This window comes from Diabrotica virgifera, chromosome 6 (assembly GCF_917563875.1).
Source record: "Diabrotica virgifera virgifera chromosome 6, PGI_DIABVI_V3a".
Classification (NCBI taxonomy): domain Eukaryota; kingdom Metazoa; phylum Arthropoda; class Insecta; order Coleoptera; family Chrysomelidae; genus Diabrotica; species Diabrotica virgifera.
Window position 1 is genome coordinate 214,854,115 of NC_065448.1, and position 17,911 is coordinate 214,872,025.

Below are 17,911 nucleotides of genomic sequence, written 5' to 3' on the forward strand. Positions count from 1 at the left end.
ATTTTCTTAGCGTCCTTTCTTAATTTTTCATAACTTTCTCTGTCTTCCTCTTTATCCGTTCTCAGCCATTTAATTCTTGCTTGCACCTTTTGTGCTGTTAGTTCTTTACATTCGTTGTTATACCATTCGTTTTTTGTTTTCTTCTGGTGTTTGCCTACCTGCTTTTTTGCAGCTTCTTCTATTGACTTTTTGATCATGTCCCATTCTGATTTGATGTCCTCTGCTTTATATTTCTCTCTTATTTGCACTGTTACTTCTTCTTCATATTTTTTTCTAATATCTGCATTCTGCAATTTATTGACATTCCATTTTTTCTGTTGATTTTTCTGTTTAGTTTGGATTTTAACTTTTTGTCTTATGGTGGCTGCGACCATATAGTGGTCTGAATCCGCACACGCACCTCTGAAAGTTCTCACGTCCTTCATTGAAGATTGTTTTCTTTTGTTTATTAGTATGTGATCAATTTGGCTATACGTTTTCTGATCAGGTGACCTCCATGTTACTTTATGCATTTTAGGGTGTTCAAATTTTGTTGAGCTTATTATCATGTTTGTTCTTGTTGCTAGGTTACATAGTCTTAGACCATTATCATTAGTGTTTTTGTGTACGGTGTGTTTTCCTGCAATTTGCTGTAAAAAATCTTCTTTTCCAATCTGGGCATTGAGGTCTCCTAGTATAATTATAACATCTTCTTTGGGTATTTTTTCCATCTCTTCTTCTATCTTATCATAAAAATTGTCTTTATCGTCTGTGTTGCTTGTTTCTGTAGGTGAGTATAGGTTTAATAGTGATATATTGAATGGTTTATTATTTATTCTTACATACGCAATTCTTTCACATATCGGTTTAAAGTTTATGACTTTTTCTCTTAGCTGTCCTAGAATCATGAATCCCACTCCTTTTTGTCCTTGCTTCTTTCCTCCTGAGTATAATAGTGTAAAGTCTTGTTTATCAATCTGTCCTTGTCCCTCCCACCGTATCTCTTGCAGTGCTGCAATATCTATTTTATACTTTGCTAGTTCTTTGCTTATTTCTAGCATTTTTCCTGGTGCCAACATCGTTCTTATATTCCATGTGCTTATTTTCAGTTCTTTATGTTTTTTATTTTTTTGTTTTCGTCTTGTATTTTTGTTTCCTTGTCTGCTCTTATTTATTTCTTTTTTGTGATACATCAATTTATCTGCACTCATTTCCTTTTTATTTGCCTCGTCCGTCGCCAAATAAGTATTGTCTTGTATTCTCTCATCAGTTGCTAGTTTTTTGAAACGTTTTGAAAAACCTCATCCAACTGATTCTTGTTCTTATTCCATTTCCTCTCCCGTCCATCTATTATCAATTTGTTGTGCTTAATTTGGACGCGTTTTCCTTTCTTTATTTCATCATTTGCTATTTTGACTATTTCTTTTTGTATTTGTAATTCCTCTTTCGTTAAATCATTGTTTATATATATTCTTTCTTCTTTTACTTCTTTAAGTTTTCTTTTATTTTCCATTACTTTTATTTTTTCCTCTTTGTTTGGCAATCTGACTAAACATGTTTTGTTTCCTAATTTCACAGCTTCTTCTATCTTTATATTATACTACCTAATAGTGCAACAATAATAATTTAATTGGAACGTACACAAAAGTTTGGGGGGTTTAAGGGAACAAAACCCCCATATTTTTATGGGGTGCACAAATTTCACTTTAATGTTTTTAAGATGTTGCCGCTATAAGAATGCCACATGTTCATTTTCAATAAAGAATCTCCTGAGCTTTCGATATATGAAAAAAAAATTGATTTTCAGTTTGTAACTTCAAAGGGCTGTAACTTTTTTTGTGTGCACTATTGTATATAGATAAGTGAGGTTTAATCAACCTATTTTTGACCCCAGAATCTGTGGTATAATTTATGACCAATCTTTTCGGGACACCCTGTATAATTTTGAAAAATGCCAGTAATTTCCTCTTATTTCAAAGCTACTTTGTTGACTTTTATTGATTAAGGTAATTCGATAAGTTGACTTTCCTTTTATTGTTTTTGTCAATCGATCAAACAGTTTATCCCTAGTAAATTTCATTAGATCATCTGTCGTTTTATCCAGTCTTTTTACCTTCTTTCCTTCCAAATAAAAAATATGCTTAGGACTTTATGGAATGCTTCTAAATACATATTTGTATTTATTCCCAATCCATACCTATAATAATATGCCCATGATTTCACTCAATTAGCATAGTTATGTTGAAAATAAATAGTAAATAAATTCTTTTGTAGTGCCATTGTTGTGAAGTTCATTTAGGGTATTTTCTAGAAGAATGCTAAATTCATTTTCACTGGTACTGTTCATTAGAAGTCTTAAACATTTATATACTTCAGCTTTAACTTATTGAGAGCCATTATTTACTGTTTTTAATTGTTTTTGCCAGTTTTGATCAACATGCCAAGCACAAAATAAGCAAGGTAGCGGTAAACCCATTACACTTACCCAAGCATTATAGAAAACAGCATCATCATCACACATAAATACTTTAGCAGTTATAGATCCAGTTTCAGTTTTAATAATTTAAAAGAAATGGGCCATAAAAAATTTATCCGTTTTATTTGAAATTAAGTATGGCACAGGAATACCTTCTCCATACTCATCAACAAGAGTACTTAATAGAAAATCATAACTGTTTGTGCTATGTGTGGAATCTATACAAATGAGGTTTCTACCAAATTTCTTTAATAATTCAATCTGATACTGGGTCATTAAGATCAGAACAATATCGTCTTTCTTATACATATTATTTTCTGCTACTTTCGATTGTAATTTGTAATAAATTACAGGTGATTCATCACCTTATTTATTACACATATTATTTATCCAAGGAATCACGCTAACAGCATCATTTTGATGTAAATACATAGATTTATGTGTACAAAACTCCTTTTCAATTCAAGTAGTTTCATTTCATTTTGCAGATCTTTTCGATTCAACAAATTAATTCGTTTAATTAGCAGTCATGATACTTAGTTATAAGTATTTTCAATGATAGTGTAGCCTACCAATTTATTAGAAACATTAATAACAACAGACACAGGTCTTTTTTTTAATGTGAGTTAACATAAACTATTTGCCATGGTCTTCAGGCCATAAATGTACATAATATTTTGTAGCAATGCAATTATTCTTACTTTAAGGTGATTCTGGATATGCTCTAAGTCAGTTGATGTTGACATCCATCCAAAATGCATTACCTGCTACTCTAGAAGAAATATTCATCACAGAAGAACTGAATCCCCTATAGAGAGATGCAATGGGATTTTAAAATGGAGGCATAGAATTTTACACTCCAACCATGGCTGAATAAAATAAATAATAATGCATGCACTGTGCTGCACAATTTGTGCATTGGTATGCATAATGTACCCCCTATTGGTTTAGGTGATGAAGAAAACAATCATATAGATATTGATTATGGAAATGTCAATGGAATAAATATAGAAGGTAGAATTCGTGATAGAGATCTGCTCACAGGAAGAAGACTCCAACAAATGCTAATTCAAATTAATTTTAGAAATTAATTCAATAAGTTTGGAAAAATGTATGTTCTGTGTTATTTGTACTTTATGTAAATATTGTTCTGAAGCTATTTTCTTGTGGCATTTTTATGATTAACTATTTAGATGGAAAATAAGCCACAATTAAATTGAAAAAAATAATTTTATTAACGTTTCGACGTCCAAATCGGGTGTCGTTGTCAAAATACAAAAGACTACTAAATTAAACAAAAATGTTGCTAAGTAAAAAATTCTTCTAATAATTTATTTAATCTGACTCATTTATATTGGCAATTCAGACATATATTATACATTTTAAAGTAGAAGACTTCAAAATGATATTGCCAATATTTATGAGTTGCGTTCCTGGGACGACTTAACTGAAAGATAGTTCATTCGATTACATGAAATCAACCTCAACTCAAGAATATCCATCACAAAAAAAATCATAGCATGTGATCTGTCTTTAAAAAGACAACCAAATGCAAAAAAAGTGATTTACTATGGAATCTCTAACGCGAGAATTTTACTGTCATCGTTGCATTTGGTTGTCTTTTTAAAGACAGATCACATGCTATGATTTTTTTTTGTGACGGATATTCTTGAGTTGAGGTTGATTTCATGTAATCGAATGAACTATCTTTCAGTAAATTCGTCCCAGGAACGCAACTCATAAATATTGGCAATATCATTTTAAAGTCTTCTACTTTAAAATGTATAATATATGTCTGAATTGCCAATATAAATGAGTCAAATTAAATAAATTATTAGAAGAATTTTTTACTTAGCAACAACATTTTTGTTTAATTTAGTAGTATTTTGTATTTTGACAACGACATCCGAGTTGGGTGTCGAAACGTTAATAAAATTATTTATTTAATTGTGGCTTATTTCCTATCTAAATAGTTAATTATGTAAATATGTAGTGTGTTAGCTGTTGTTTTATGAACAACATAAAACATTATGTGAAATATTGACTGTATGTTATCCATGACACAGAACAAAAGTTAAAATGCATGTTTTTACATTTGTAGCCTTTTAATAACCTTATCATAATATAATAAAATAAATGCAAAGAAATTTATGTCTCAGTAAGTTGGAACCATGGACGTATAAATAAAGATATATCTTTATTTATACGTCCATGGTTGGAACCATATGAAAAACTTTTTTATTATCAATTTTAGGAACAAGTTATTCTTTATAAAAGCTTTGCATGATTTGAAACCTTTAAACAACCATCAAATATAAAAAAATTTCAGTTGTATACTAGGTTTGTCAAAAAATATGAATTTTATTAAAGAGTAAACTACCTTTCATTTTTCACAATATCCAAAATTATTATTAACCCTAGAACCACGAAGTGGGGTCACCTGTGACCCCACCGCTCAAATTTTTTTGACATGCGAGTTACTCCGATGATACGTATGTTTTTATGAAAGTTCACATTTAGTCGTAAATGCAGCACATTTCTGATTTTTGACCCCACCTGAGGGTAGAAAAGGCTGCTATATTTGTGTTTACTGTGCAGAACATCAATTTAGTATTTGTAAAGATTGTAAATAATATAAAAATAAACTATTCAACTTCTAACTTTGTTTATATCAATGATATCTTATAAAGTATATCGACGGCGGAAAGGCAGAACCTCATAACTGAAAATGAGTTTCTTCGCTTTTCGCTTTAGAATAAGTGTATGTGTAATAGGTGCTGATACACTTATTCTAAAGTGAAAACCGAAGTAACTCATTTTATACAAATTTTTCAGTTATGAGGTCCTGCCTTTCTGCCATCGATATGTCAAATATAAGTGCTTTTATATTTTGACTTACTCTGTATATTAGTATTGCTTATTGTTATGTAACAATACAATTTCTGATTAGAAATCGAATCCTTTATGTTTGCTAAATAAGTTTAAAAAATATTGAAATGTCGTTTATTTTTTAAAATATTTTTGGGGTCGCTGGTGACCCTACCTTGTGAAATTCAGTTCATTCAAAATAAGATAGGAGGTTTTCATACTAAAGCCATCGATACATAGGTTATTATAAAATGATGGTTTGTTTTAATAAAGCAAATAATTTGAAAGTGTCTGAATATAGTTTATTAAACACAATTATTACAAAATCAAATTTAAACCTTGCATGAATTTCTTTTTGTAACACCACCTATATACAGCATCAATTTCATATTTGTTGGTAATGAGAAGATGAGGTGCATCAACATTCAATTGATGGGCAAATTATCATCAATTGCTAAGTTATGTAACACTGCACTAGCCCTTATAAATGGGACTATATCTCTAATATTTCTTAATGGATGGTGATACAGCTGCCTATAAATCTTTGTTTGAGAAATCCAAAACAATGCTCTATCCCATATGTATTTTTGAACAATAATTATAATTTCTTTACTGTCTTGTTAAATGACCCTTGTCTTTAACTGGAGTAAAAAAATGTTTAAACATGTGTATTCACTATCACCTAAAATATAGTATTCACCACATCTTTGTGGAAGAGCTGCAAACAAATTGGATCTCCTTAAAACTCTGCTATAGTGTACAGAACCTGGATATACAACAAATATATCCCTGATCATTTTCTCGTGATCATAAACCATTTGTGCCTGAAACAAAAATATGTGCCTATTGAGTGATATGAATATAAAAATTAACTGCATTCTCAAAATTGTGGGTCCAAGCACAGATCTTCTGTAAAGCTTATCAATATAGGTATATTAAATGCACTTTAAGCGCCAGACTCCACTTGTGATTTGTAGTTGTGCGATAGTTTTGTCCCAAAGATTGAACACATTGTTTCAAATACAAGTCAATCCATTTACGACTAAATAATCATGGATTGACTTGTATTTGAAACAATGTGTTCAATCTTCGCGACTGCAAATCGCAAGTGGAGTCCGGCGCTAACCCTTAACTACAGAGATCAGATATTTATTACCGGTGGGCATTCCTACAATGCAAATTTTGTGGTAACCTCACCACTTAAGTTCATGTGTCTCTGTACCTCTCGGGCAGTTTGTATATCAGTACTAGTCAAAGCGGGTAGTGTGTATTGTCAATATTTTTTTTCTTTTGTAACCCACATAAAAATCTTAACCGGTAAAAATTACCAGAGGTCTGTTTTAAGTATTAATTAGTCTTACATGGGTGAAATGTTTATAATATTTTTTTGTGTTTTTATGGAAAAAGTAAAGAAATGGACTGTGGAAGTCATCGTGGACCTTTAATGAAGATTAAATTTGGAGGAGGAAACTTTGCAAAAATGGAATTGCCATTTAATTTTGTCACAATTTAAACTCTTGCAGATTTTTTTTCATGGATGTATAAATTTTTGTAAATGCTATTTTCTGTTTCTTTGTAATTCTATGTTAGGTTTATTTGTTACAAAAATCAAAATTTTTGTTCATAGCATTTATGGCCGTTTGTTCCAATAGACCAAAAATGTTACCACAATTATCGTTTATTAGATTATTCTTTAAAAAACTTGTATTATATTATTAAAAATCACTCATTTCACCAGCTCTCCCATATCTAGAGACTCCAGAAAAATAATAATGCATAATTTTTATGTTTTCTTTTTATTAGCTTTACCTATATATCGACTCTATTTTATAATGACCGGTAAAAAATACTGGGGCTCTGTAACATTGTAATAATGGAATGTCTGTAATTAAGGGTTAAAATGTATTTGTTGGTGAGGAGGACAACTTATTGTATCTATCATTGTCTAATGAGAATTTCTGTTAAATTGTTTCATATTTATACACATTTAAAATAATATCCAATGTCTTTGGGTAATAGATAGTACAGATAGTTTAGAGAGGTTTGAAAACTATGAATGGATAACTGGCCCTATTTGTATACATAAACTAATTTTCAAATAAATTGCATGTCTAAGGCCCGGTTTTTCAGTGAGAGGTTAAAATGTTGGTTAGCTAACCTAGTTTAAATTTTAACCAATATTTTAACTGTCCTAGCATTTTTCAGTGCTTTAAACCAAGTTTAAAAAATTTCAGTTAGCTAACCACTTTTTTTCTTATGTTGGCTGCAGTAATTGTACTTGCGCATGTGCAATTCGAGAAATAATGAGCAATTTGACAGAAAAAAAGAATGTGTGTGTACTTTGTACGCACCTAAGAAGTTATACTTATATATGATTTCAACGAAATAAATATACTTTCAACAGGTTATTTGTATTTAAAGATTAAACTAATTTTTACTTACTACTTTCCAAAAATTTTTATTAAAACAATACTAAAATAAAAAAAAAAGTTAGATAACACAAGGATTTGAACCAGGGACCTCTCGATCTCCGGTCGAACGTGCTACCACTGAGCTAAATCCCTTTGCTTTGACAGGTTACAAGATTTCTCATACATACTGACAAAATACTTTAAAATTTAAAGGAAATATACTTACTATTATTATAAAATATTTTATTACTGAGGAAGACAAATCCAAAGACACAAAAATTATAATAAATAATACATTTACTAAAAACACTAATATATTCTTTTAATGACTTATTTGCGCTGATACATACCTACATAATTTGAAAGATTAGCAACGAACTACATACTGTCTGTCCTGCGCATGCACCAGGCAAGTATAAAATTTCACCCTCGATCGCAAAGAAGTATAACTTCAAAAGAATATATAAAAACAATTTCATAACCAAATTAAAAAAAATGTTTAATGGAATATCAAGTTCGGATTCTTTATTTAGTTCATAGCATCTACCTCGGTTTCATAACAGAAGAGACCATTTACATTTACTGGGACGATTTAGAATTTTTTTGCCGATTTCGTTTGTCAAAGACCAGAGTGATATCGCTATTGGAAATTAGTAGCCAGGAAATAAGAAGTCGAACTGTGTAGTAAATAATTATTTTGCTGTATAGACATAATTATCTTTTAAAAATATTACTAGGAATCATGCATTAAATCCTGTTAAAGTATGTGTAAACATAGATACCTGTTACAGTTATAAAAACATATTTCCTTACAATTCCTTCCTATTATAATAACCATAATAATATATAATTTTCTTATAATAATAACAAGGAAGAATACTTCCCACGATAAAAACAAAATACATAACTATTCTCTTCAAAATAAACATTCCAAATTCGACTCTGATGCATTCACTGCACCCATGCACAAGCGTAACCACAAAATTCGGAGTTAAACCATCTAACGAGTATCGGTTAAAATCTTGGTTAATTTAAACGGGCTTAATCTCTAACCTAGTACTGAAAAACTGATTAACCATAAATATTTCGGTGACTGAAAAATAAATAGGTTAACCCATCACTGAAAAACCGGCCTTAACCCTGTTTAACTAGGTTAACTCTGTATATGTAATTACAAAAATATTACATATTTTTACCTGTATTGAATATTTTTGTTCCTATTTTAATATGAATCTGGATCTTCCTTTGGTTTATCGATTTTCACATAAGCCCCCTGGGAAATTGCAATAACGAAAATATCTTTAAATAGTCTGTTTTTCATTGTCATTTACTCATTTGGCCAACGAACGTATTCAGCAGATAAAAAAGTGATTCTCCTTACTATTTTGTGTAAACAACTTTTGGATGTGTTGAATGAACCTGTAACATCTCTAAAAGTAATTACCTCATTAGCATGAAAATGGTCAAACATTTTAACGGAGAAATCTTTTGCGAATCTCCTTTTTGATAATGAGAATATTTAGAGTGCCTAAATCTTTCTGATAAGCTTACCTACTACTTTTACTCTGATGATGCCAAAATGTTCCAGGACATACTTATCGCCATTGAACAAAGGCACAGTTTCCTCAAAATAATCTAAATTTTTTGGTACTCCCTAAGTGTCAATTCCTTCTAAATTCTCATCGCTGGATGGATGTAAAATGATAACTCATCTGTAAATAACAATAATTCATTAATAAATTAATACATACTGATAAAAATAATATGTGTACTGTTTTTAGTTCCATATTTATAATGTATTAAAATGTAATAAATACTTACTTTTTTATCTTATTTTTACCACTAAAAAAATGTAAGATTTAGTTATATTTATATAAAAATATGTATTATCACATCTAAAAATAAATAAGTAATAAGTTAACCAAAAAGTTTTTGGCAAAAAAACAACAATCAAACCAAAAATCTGACAATTTACAGTCAGGAATTGTCAACTGTCTCTTGTCTCCACCAACAAAAGTCAAAAAGACATGCAGCGCGAATAAATCCGAAATCTGAAACCCGGTTGTACAATCGAAGTTCAACTTCGGCTCAGCGCCATTACCGAGTTCAGGGCAAGAAGTGCGTTGTACATACAAAGTTTAATTCTTGAACTCGGTTTAAGCCCGGGTTCAGCTGAGCGGTCGATGTTCGGCAGTTTAACGCTGGTTCAAGGATTTTTAACCTCACATTTTTGTCATTGTCAACGGAAAACGGAAATCATAATATTTACACCTTAAAAATGAACCTCACTGAAAATTTTAACTAGTAATGAAGATTTTCTGGAAATGATAAATATTGTAGAAGGAAGGAGAACACAGAAAACAGTGTAGGGCTAGAGAAAATCATTTTGAAAAATGGAATGATAATGAATTTTTGCAAAGATTTTGGATATCTAAGATGCTGTGCTGTTCACTATTTGCATGAAACTATTGCTCATAGAATAAAAAATCGAACAGATAGGTAAGAACGAAAACAAGTGGCAAATTTGTTATTGACATTTCAAGAACCAAGCTGTATCTTCTAAGAACATGGTTTTTATTGCCCTAAATTATGTAAGGTTTTATGCAGTGAAGTGGACCCATATCAGTTTTAAGCAACAGGCTCCTGTTTGCAACTTGTGGATGATTTTGAAGCAAATGTAGAAAATGATTTTGTTAATCTATTAAATTAAATGTACATAATTTATTAATAAATTTAAAATTAATTATATTTGTACCATGCTTATGTATAGGTACATATCACTTTATTTAATAATGATTACAAATTAATTTACATAATACCTACCCTACCTACTTCCTACTTCACTAGAATAAGGCAAATATTAACATTTTTGATTAAATTTGAAATCATAGCTGTAAACAGTTAAATATTTATGAGAAGAGAATGTGAAGATTGAATTAGTATCTTCGTTGGTGATAGTGGTTACGGAGTCAAGAAAAACCTAATAACACCATTACACAATCCTTCATCACAAGCTGAAATTTTATTTAATGAGGCACAATGAGAATGCAGAGACACAATTGAATGGGTATTCAGAATAACAATTGTTAAGTGCCATGTGATTCGTTTTTAAGAAATCGAACTGTTAAAATTGGAATAATGGTAAATTTATACATTTAAGGGTTAGTTATTAATACAGTTTGTAACTAACTGTACTGTATTATTAATCCTTTTTTAATGGCATGGACTATATGTCAATCAGCCAATCAAAACATGACTAGTTAAGAAGAATATACATTTAAAGACCGTAAACTTCATAAAATATCAATAACGAAGAAAAGTTAGTTCAGTTGAGATGTAATTTAAGTACTGAAATTAAACAGATGGTACTAAGCTGAAGTAATTAATTACTAATCCTTAAAATGTATAAATTTACCATTATTATAATTTTAATAGTTTTTGTTCGATTTCTTAAAAACGAATCACATGGCACTTGTTATTCGGTAGACCCATTCAACTGTAATTGGAACATCAAAGTTAGACAATATTGCAATGCTTTTTAATAACCCTTTGCCATACTACATGAAGAAGAGGAAGTATCAATGGCATTAGCCAAAAATTTAGAAAATCTAGAGAATCATGAGAAGCAATACAATTTGTCAAACGTAGGAAGAGGTTGAAAATCTTTTGCATGAATACTTCGTTAATTTAAAATTTAGAAATTTAAACTAATACATACAACTATTTATTTATAAAAATATCTTAATATCTGCTACAATCAATGGCTTTGATGAACTTCTTTAAAATTTTGGGGGCTGACATTTGTTTCATTTTATTTTGTACAATTTTGCTGTATTGTTTGGCCAATGATATCAATATTTCTTCTTGAAAGGTGAAATTGGAAGGTATTTTTGCGTCCATTGTAGAAAAAAATACCAACAAACAATTTTTTACAAAAAGAAAATAAACACATTCCAATAATATCCTAATATTTATAATACCTATTCAAATGGTCTGTTCACAAATTTAACGTAGGAAATTGTAAACTAATAAACCAAACGATAAAAAATACCGATTAAACTAATAACAGTAATAAAAGAATTATATTGACAAAAACCAAATAATAATACATAAATGGCGGGAAAATTTATGTCAAGAATTGAGGAGAATTGCTTTGAATACGCATGCCTTACGTTGCCAACCTAACCAAAATTTGTATGAACCTCGGCTTAACTGAACTTGGCATTGAACAACCCGAATGAAGTTAAACCGACGCTCAAAATTGAACCCGGTTCAACTAAGCGATCGCTTAAGCCACCAATGTACAATCGGGCCATTATAGCTTAGCTCGCCGTGCGTGGCGCGCTTAACTCTTTTTTCCTTGTCTAAGGCACCGAACATGGTGTCTAAGGTCATGTCATTCATAATTTGTAGCTATCTTCCCTATCAAAAATGACAGTTTTGTTCGGTTTTGCGGGTTTTTGTATGTTTTATGTTTTTATCGGTTTTTAGGTTTAGTTTTTGTTTATTGACGGATAACAGAAAACTGAGTGTGAGTGAAACTGAAATAATGAAGTGAATGAATATAATACTTTTATTTAAAATTAAGAGTTGATTTATTTTTATTTGGACAATTTGTATATCTTTCCGATATGTACAAAAAGACTAGTATCTCTTGTTTGGCTAGAAATTGTTGTAATAACTCTGGAAAAAGCAATATCAGCTTTTTTGCTTTTCCCAAAGATGTTAATAGGTAAGTCTTTAAGGATGGATTTTTATGGTGTATTAAAAACATGTTTGTATTTAGGACAAAAATTTGGTTAACGGCATGTGGACGAGAGGATTTTTTGGGTAAAGCAGAAAATTTAAATGAAAGTTATCATCTTTGTGGTACTCATTTCGATAATGAGATGTTTCTGAATGATATGAGAAATCAACTAGAACCTTCCGCCGTTCCCACAAACTTTCCTTTACTGGAGGGCACATCGTCTGGTCATTTTGATCATACTTATTCTACAGTAGTTCAAAACGTGTATCTTCCAAGATGCTCTATTAATCAAGGTAAACAAAATAAATTATGTATTAAGATTTAACATATCGCACTCCGAATTCTTTAGTACCACAACCCTGAAACCGCAAACTTTTCAGGAGAGCAAAAATAAAATATTATGTGAACTCTTCATTTTTTCTCTGCAACTTCCTTATCTAAGTTAACCCGTTTGCTGTCTATAGAAGAGGATGGTGCATGAACGGCACATGACTGAAGTAACCAAATAACATGCTGGTGCATGATCGACAGCAAATGGGTTAACCAAATTTTGCACTTGTGTTGATTATGTGTGTAGCTATCTAATGCTAGTATTTATCTTTAATTATTGACAGTGCTTTACCTTGAAATTCACCCTTCAAATATGATAAGGCGTTATTCCTAAGGCGCCCATGTTCAAAATTAGAGGCTTAGGGTGTATCAACCTGCATATCACAAGTTTTACTTGAGTAATCTTTCTAGACGTAACAAACAACGGCGTAACCAGGATGTTCTTAATAGAGCCCAATGGGGGGGGGGGTGGTTCTACCCCCCCCATGGTTACGCCTATGCTAACAAATGCATGCAAATGGTACTTATACTTTATTCCATGAATATACGACTGTTTTGGATTATCTCAACAAACCAATATTTTACTGTGCAAAATATGAAGAATGAAGGCTCGCTGAACGCATACTCTTGTATTGACGATAACTCCAGAAATTCACATAGGACATGCTCGACAGTTTCGTCATCTCGTTCACAGCTCCTGCATAGAGATGTGTCTACTAGCCCCAGTGTGTAGAGGTGTTTTCTTAGTTGACAATGGCCAGTTAAAAAACCAACTGTCAAGCGTAGGTTTTTCCTGGTCATTCTCAAGTACTTTTCTGATGCTAACTTCCCAAGGTTCCTTAGTGTTACCTTGGCAAGTCTACATCCTGGCCCTTCTTCCCATCATTTCACGGTTTGCGTGTGGGAGTGACATTTGACAATTTCCACGATTGTTGCAGTTGACCAGCCAAAAAGATCACCAGGTCCTAAGAGTCTTAGGCCTGATGCCTTCCTAGCTAGATGGTCAGCAATGCGGTTGCCTTTATTTCCGTTGTGTCCTTTAACCCACCTCAGTATGATGTTGTTACCATCCGAAGCTTGGGCTAGTGATTCATGACACTCCATTACTAGCCCTGATATGACACGATATATGGATCAATTATTTATTTCAATATATTTCACCCTGGGTGAAAGCCCCCAAGTGCGTCCGACCATTCGCCGACACTGTTCATAGGCAATATATGCTCTTTTAGCTCTACTATCTAAGTGAGCGTTCCATGTTAACTTCCTGTCAAGGGTAATACCAAGGTATTTTACCTCTTCAGAGAAGTTCAGACTGCAGTTTAGAATCCTACATTGTTGCTTATTGAAATAATTATTAGATCCATTTACTTTCGTACTTCTTATGTTGCACACTAAAATATTCGTTGTCTCAATAGTCCAAAACAGTCGTATATTCGTGGAATGACATATATCACACATCCACTCTCGACATAAATCCATAAATTATATGACACTATTCCACAATGAAGCCAACCAAAGGAATGTGTTGGCCAAAAACCAGATTTTCCATTTTTATAGAGTTTTGGCACTATTAAAGTCAGGGTGTGATATCTTGTTAGATATACTATGTGTCTATATTCCAGCCCTATGAAAGAGCCTCAACCTTCCCAAGTCTATTATGCCAGTCAGTCCAATCCATTGCCAACCGTTGCCAGTTTGCTGTGTCTTTTTTTTCTCATCCTCATCTACACCATCTTTTCATCTGAGTTTTGTCCTACCCCTATTTCTACTTCCCACAGGTTGTGACATAAGGATTCTTCTAGGAGGGTTGTTCTGCTGTGATCTTGCTAGATGTCCTGCCCATCTTAGTCTTCATATTCTTATAAGAGATACTACATCTTTACCACCAAATATATGTTTATATTTGTGGTATACTTCGTAGTTGTACCTCCTCCTCCGAACACCATTTTCACAGATGCCACTGAATATTCCTCTCAGGATCCTTCGTTCAGATATAAGCAGAAGGTTTTCATCTGCCTTGGAGTTGATCTATGTCTCCAATCCATATGTCAACACTGGTTGTATAAGGGTTTTGTATATGGTTATTTTTGTTTTTTGGCCTAAGTTTCTGCTTCTCATATGTCTACTCAGTACAAAATAGGATTTGTTTGCTAGCATTATCCTTGGCTTGATTTCTTCCTTCATGACATTCTCCTTGGCGCCTAAGTATGTGAATTTGTCCACCACTTCACAATGGCAGATCTATGGGGAGGGAAAAAGGGGAAATTCCCCCCCCCCCCCCAACAAGGTCCAGAATTAAAGAAAAAAATTGTTGCAACATAAAAATATATGAGCTGACATGAAACTTAAACCACAGACAGACAAATTCAACCCAATCAACATGCTAGTTAGGAAAATTAATGGAACTTAATGCATATAAGTAGTTATTATTTATGTCTTTTATGTAGTTTGGCAAAGTTTGGGTTTATCTTTTTATGTCTTTTGGTTGGTGTTTAAGTGGAAGTTCCCCCCTAAGGCAACCCTAAAACAACCCTAAGTCATAACCCTAAAAAAATGGATAATCGTTTTTTTTTAACCTAACATGTTCCTTACTGCATTGTCTTCATTGTGGAATAATGTCATATAATTTAGCTTGAAAGCTTCATAATTTAGATAGCTACACACATAATCAACATGAGTGCAGAATTTGGTTAACTTAGATAGTGAAGTTGCAGAGAAAAAAAATGAAGAGTTCAGATAAAATCTCGTTTTTGCTCTCCTGAAAAGTTTATGATTTCGAGGTTATGGCACTAACGAAGTCGGGGTGCAATATATTCCTTGGTATGAGATTTTCATGTGTTTCAATTCTTTAAAAATGACAACAAAGGAGTGTATACATAAGTTTTTAGTTCGTGCACATATCTGTGATATTTTTTTGCGTAATGCCCATATGTTATTAGCAAAGGCAGAAAAATTAAGAACCAGTTTGTTACAGATGACTCAATATACATAGAAAGTCAACCATCCACATTCCTTGATCTGGGAGACATGAGGAATGAATCAGAAGATAACTCAGGTAAGACCAGTAATAGAATATTTGTATATATGACATGTAGACAGTGCTTCTCATAATGGCATAATCTGTATGCCATCCCCCATGGGCGATAAATTCAGTTTTACTTCTTCACTATATTTTCTTAAATTAGTAATGAAATCCACTTCTTATTTTCAACCAGATCCTTTGGAAACACAAAGAATATACATATCCCTCTTTCACTATAGTATTTACAATCTGTGTCAAAGCACATTACCATTTTCCTGTACAAAATATAATGGTTCACAAAAGTTCTTAACCTTTGCTTGGTGAATATCACTAAAAGACTTAATTTCATATAAATTTAAGACCGAATTATGGTGATATCATAAAAACACTATACTTAAGCAGAAACAGCAGCAGAGGACCAGGGCCGTAACTACGATATTTGGGGCCCGGGGCAAACGTCATCTGGGGTAAACCAGACCCCTCTACCGAGGGGTCTGGGGTTTACCCCCAGAGGAAGGGGGGATTCCGAAAAAATGTTTGACATTTAACCCCTTGAAAACGCATTTTAATGCATTCCATGACTGAAATTTTTTGTACCTTCATATTGCTATTTTAGACCAACACAAAAAAATTTTGAAATAACCTTATTTTAAGCTAAATAATTTTGCAAGTACCATCAATATAACATCTTTTCTGTTTTCATAAAAAAGATTCTATAATGTTAATTACATTGTTCGGCTACAATGTTCTTACATCTCTTGGCAAATCTGAAACAAAAATGTTATATGGTATGGGCGATTAAATACTCCCCTGAGGCATCCCTTCCTAGACTTGTTGTAGCTTAGTCTGGGCCCCCCTCTTCCAATGGCATTTTAGGTTTTATTACGTGGAAATAACTAATTTCCTAAGTAATAATTTAAATTTTTATGTTAAGGTCTCAGGGGCCCCTGTTCTATTCCAATTGCATTTTAGTCAAAAATACTAATTTTCCCAGCGAAAAATTAAAACTTTATGTTGAGGTCTAGGGTGCCCCTGTAAGATCTTTTTAAAATTGAGTCAGTTGAAAATATTTTGTTGGGATCGGCTTTTAAAACACATATTCTTATATTCCTCGTTTAAATTTATGCACGGCCAAAGAAAAAGCGGCCCCTGTGGGGCCCCCTTGGCTGGGGGCCCCGTGGCAATGCCCCAGTTGCCCCAATGGTAGTTACGGCCCTGCAGAGGACAGAACAAAATTTCAATTTTATAGGAATTAAAAAGGCTTGAGATTGGGCAAATCCTGGATTTTCAATCGTTGTTTACAAAGTGATAATAACAATATGACAGTCGTGATGTCACACCTCAGCTGTTAACACCTGTTAATATTTTTCTATATTTAAACTTTATTTTTGTATTAGATATATCAGACATTTTGTACCATATAGATAGAGTATTTATAGCAAATTTTTATTAATGTATTGATACATTATCACAAAATTAATAGAATATTTTAAATAATCTCTTGTTTTTGTAAATCACACATAAAGCATACACATAAGATCGCCCTACGCGGCGTCAGAGTGTACCATGTGACCTATAATTATAGTTAACACTCCCAGCGCATAGCATAGTAGTCAATAATGTGGTGTAATTCCTATTTTTATTATCTAGTTATGATTGTAAAAGATGAAATTAAGGAAGAAATTGTTGAAGATGACCCAAGGTATATAAAGAGTGAGTTATCTACATCTCTTGATCTGGGAGACCTGAAGAATGAACCAGATGACTATAATTCAGGTGAGTTTTTTGAAGTTATACTTTTTTAGGCGCGATTGAGAGTAAAATTTCATAATACTGCGCGCATGCGCATACAGACAGTATGGCGTTTAGTTGCTGAATCTTTCAAGTTATGTATAAATACCTATATCAGTGCAAGAAAAGGTGTGAAAAGAATAGGTATATTAGTGTTTTTAGTAAATATATTTATTATAATTTTTGTGTCTTTGGATTTGTCTTCCTCAGGAGTAAGATGAGTATTATTAAAACATTTTATTGTATATTTATTATACTTCACCTTCCAGTCTGTTTGTTACCGT

The 17,911-nt window shown here is 32.1% G+C and overlaps 1 protein-coding gene and 1 long non-coding RNA gene across 4 annotated transcripts in view; one reads left to right on the plus strand and one right to left on the minus strand.

Annotated features, from left to right (window-relative positions):
* Window positions 1–5,603: 5,603 nt before the first annotated feature.
* LOC126887209 (uncharacterized) lies at window positions 5,604–9,570 on the minus strand. Its single transcript, XR_007698984.1, has 4 exons — window positions 9,556–9,570; window positions 9,286–9,446; window positions 8,931–9,164; window positions 5,604–6,147 (listed from the first exon to the last, which is right to left on the minus strand). It is a non-coding gene; the product is annotated as an uncharacterized LOC126887209 (long non-coding RNA).
* A 2,589-nt stretch (window positions 9,571–12,159) lies between these two features.
* The window catches only part of LOC126887210 (zinc finger protein 391-like), a 76,947-nt gene continuing 71,195 nt past the window's right edge, over window positions 12,160–17,911 (plus strand). Inside the window, exons 1-4 of one of the 3 annotated variants that reach the window (XM_050654609.1) lie at window positions 12,160–12,466; window positions 12,521–12,774; window positions 15,789–15,869; window positions 17,487–17,612. In XM_050654609.1, the coding sequence (XP_050510566.1) occupies window positions 12,366–12,466; window positions 12,521–12,774; window positions 15,789–15,869; window positions 17,487–17,612 (562 nt within the window). In that variant the 5' untranslated portion in view covers window positions 12,160–12,365. The remainder of the gene's footprint in view (window positions 12,467–12,520; window positions 12,775–15,788; window positions 15,870–17,486; window positions 17,613–17,911) is intronic. The other 2 variants (XM_050654608.1, XM_050654610.1) reach the window with 2 other exon arrangements.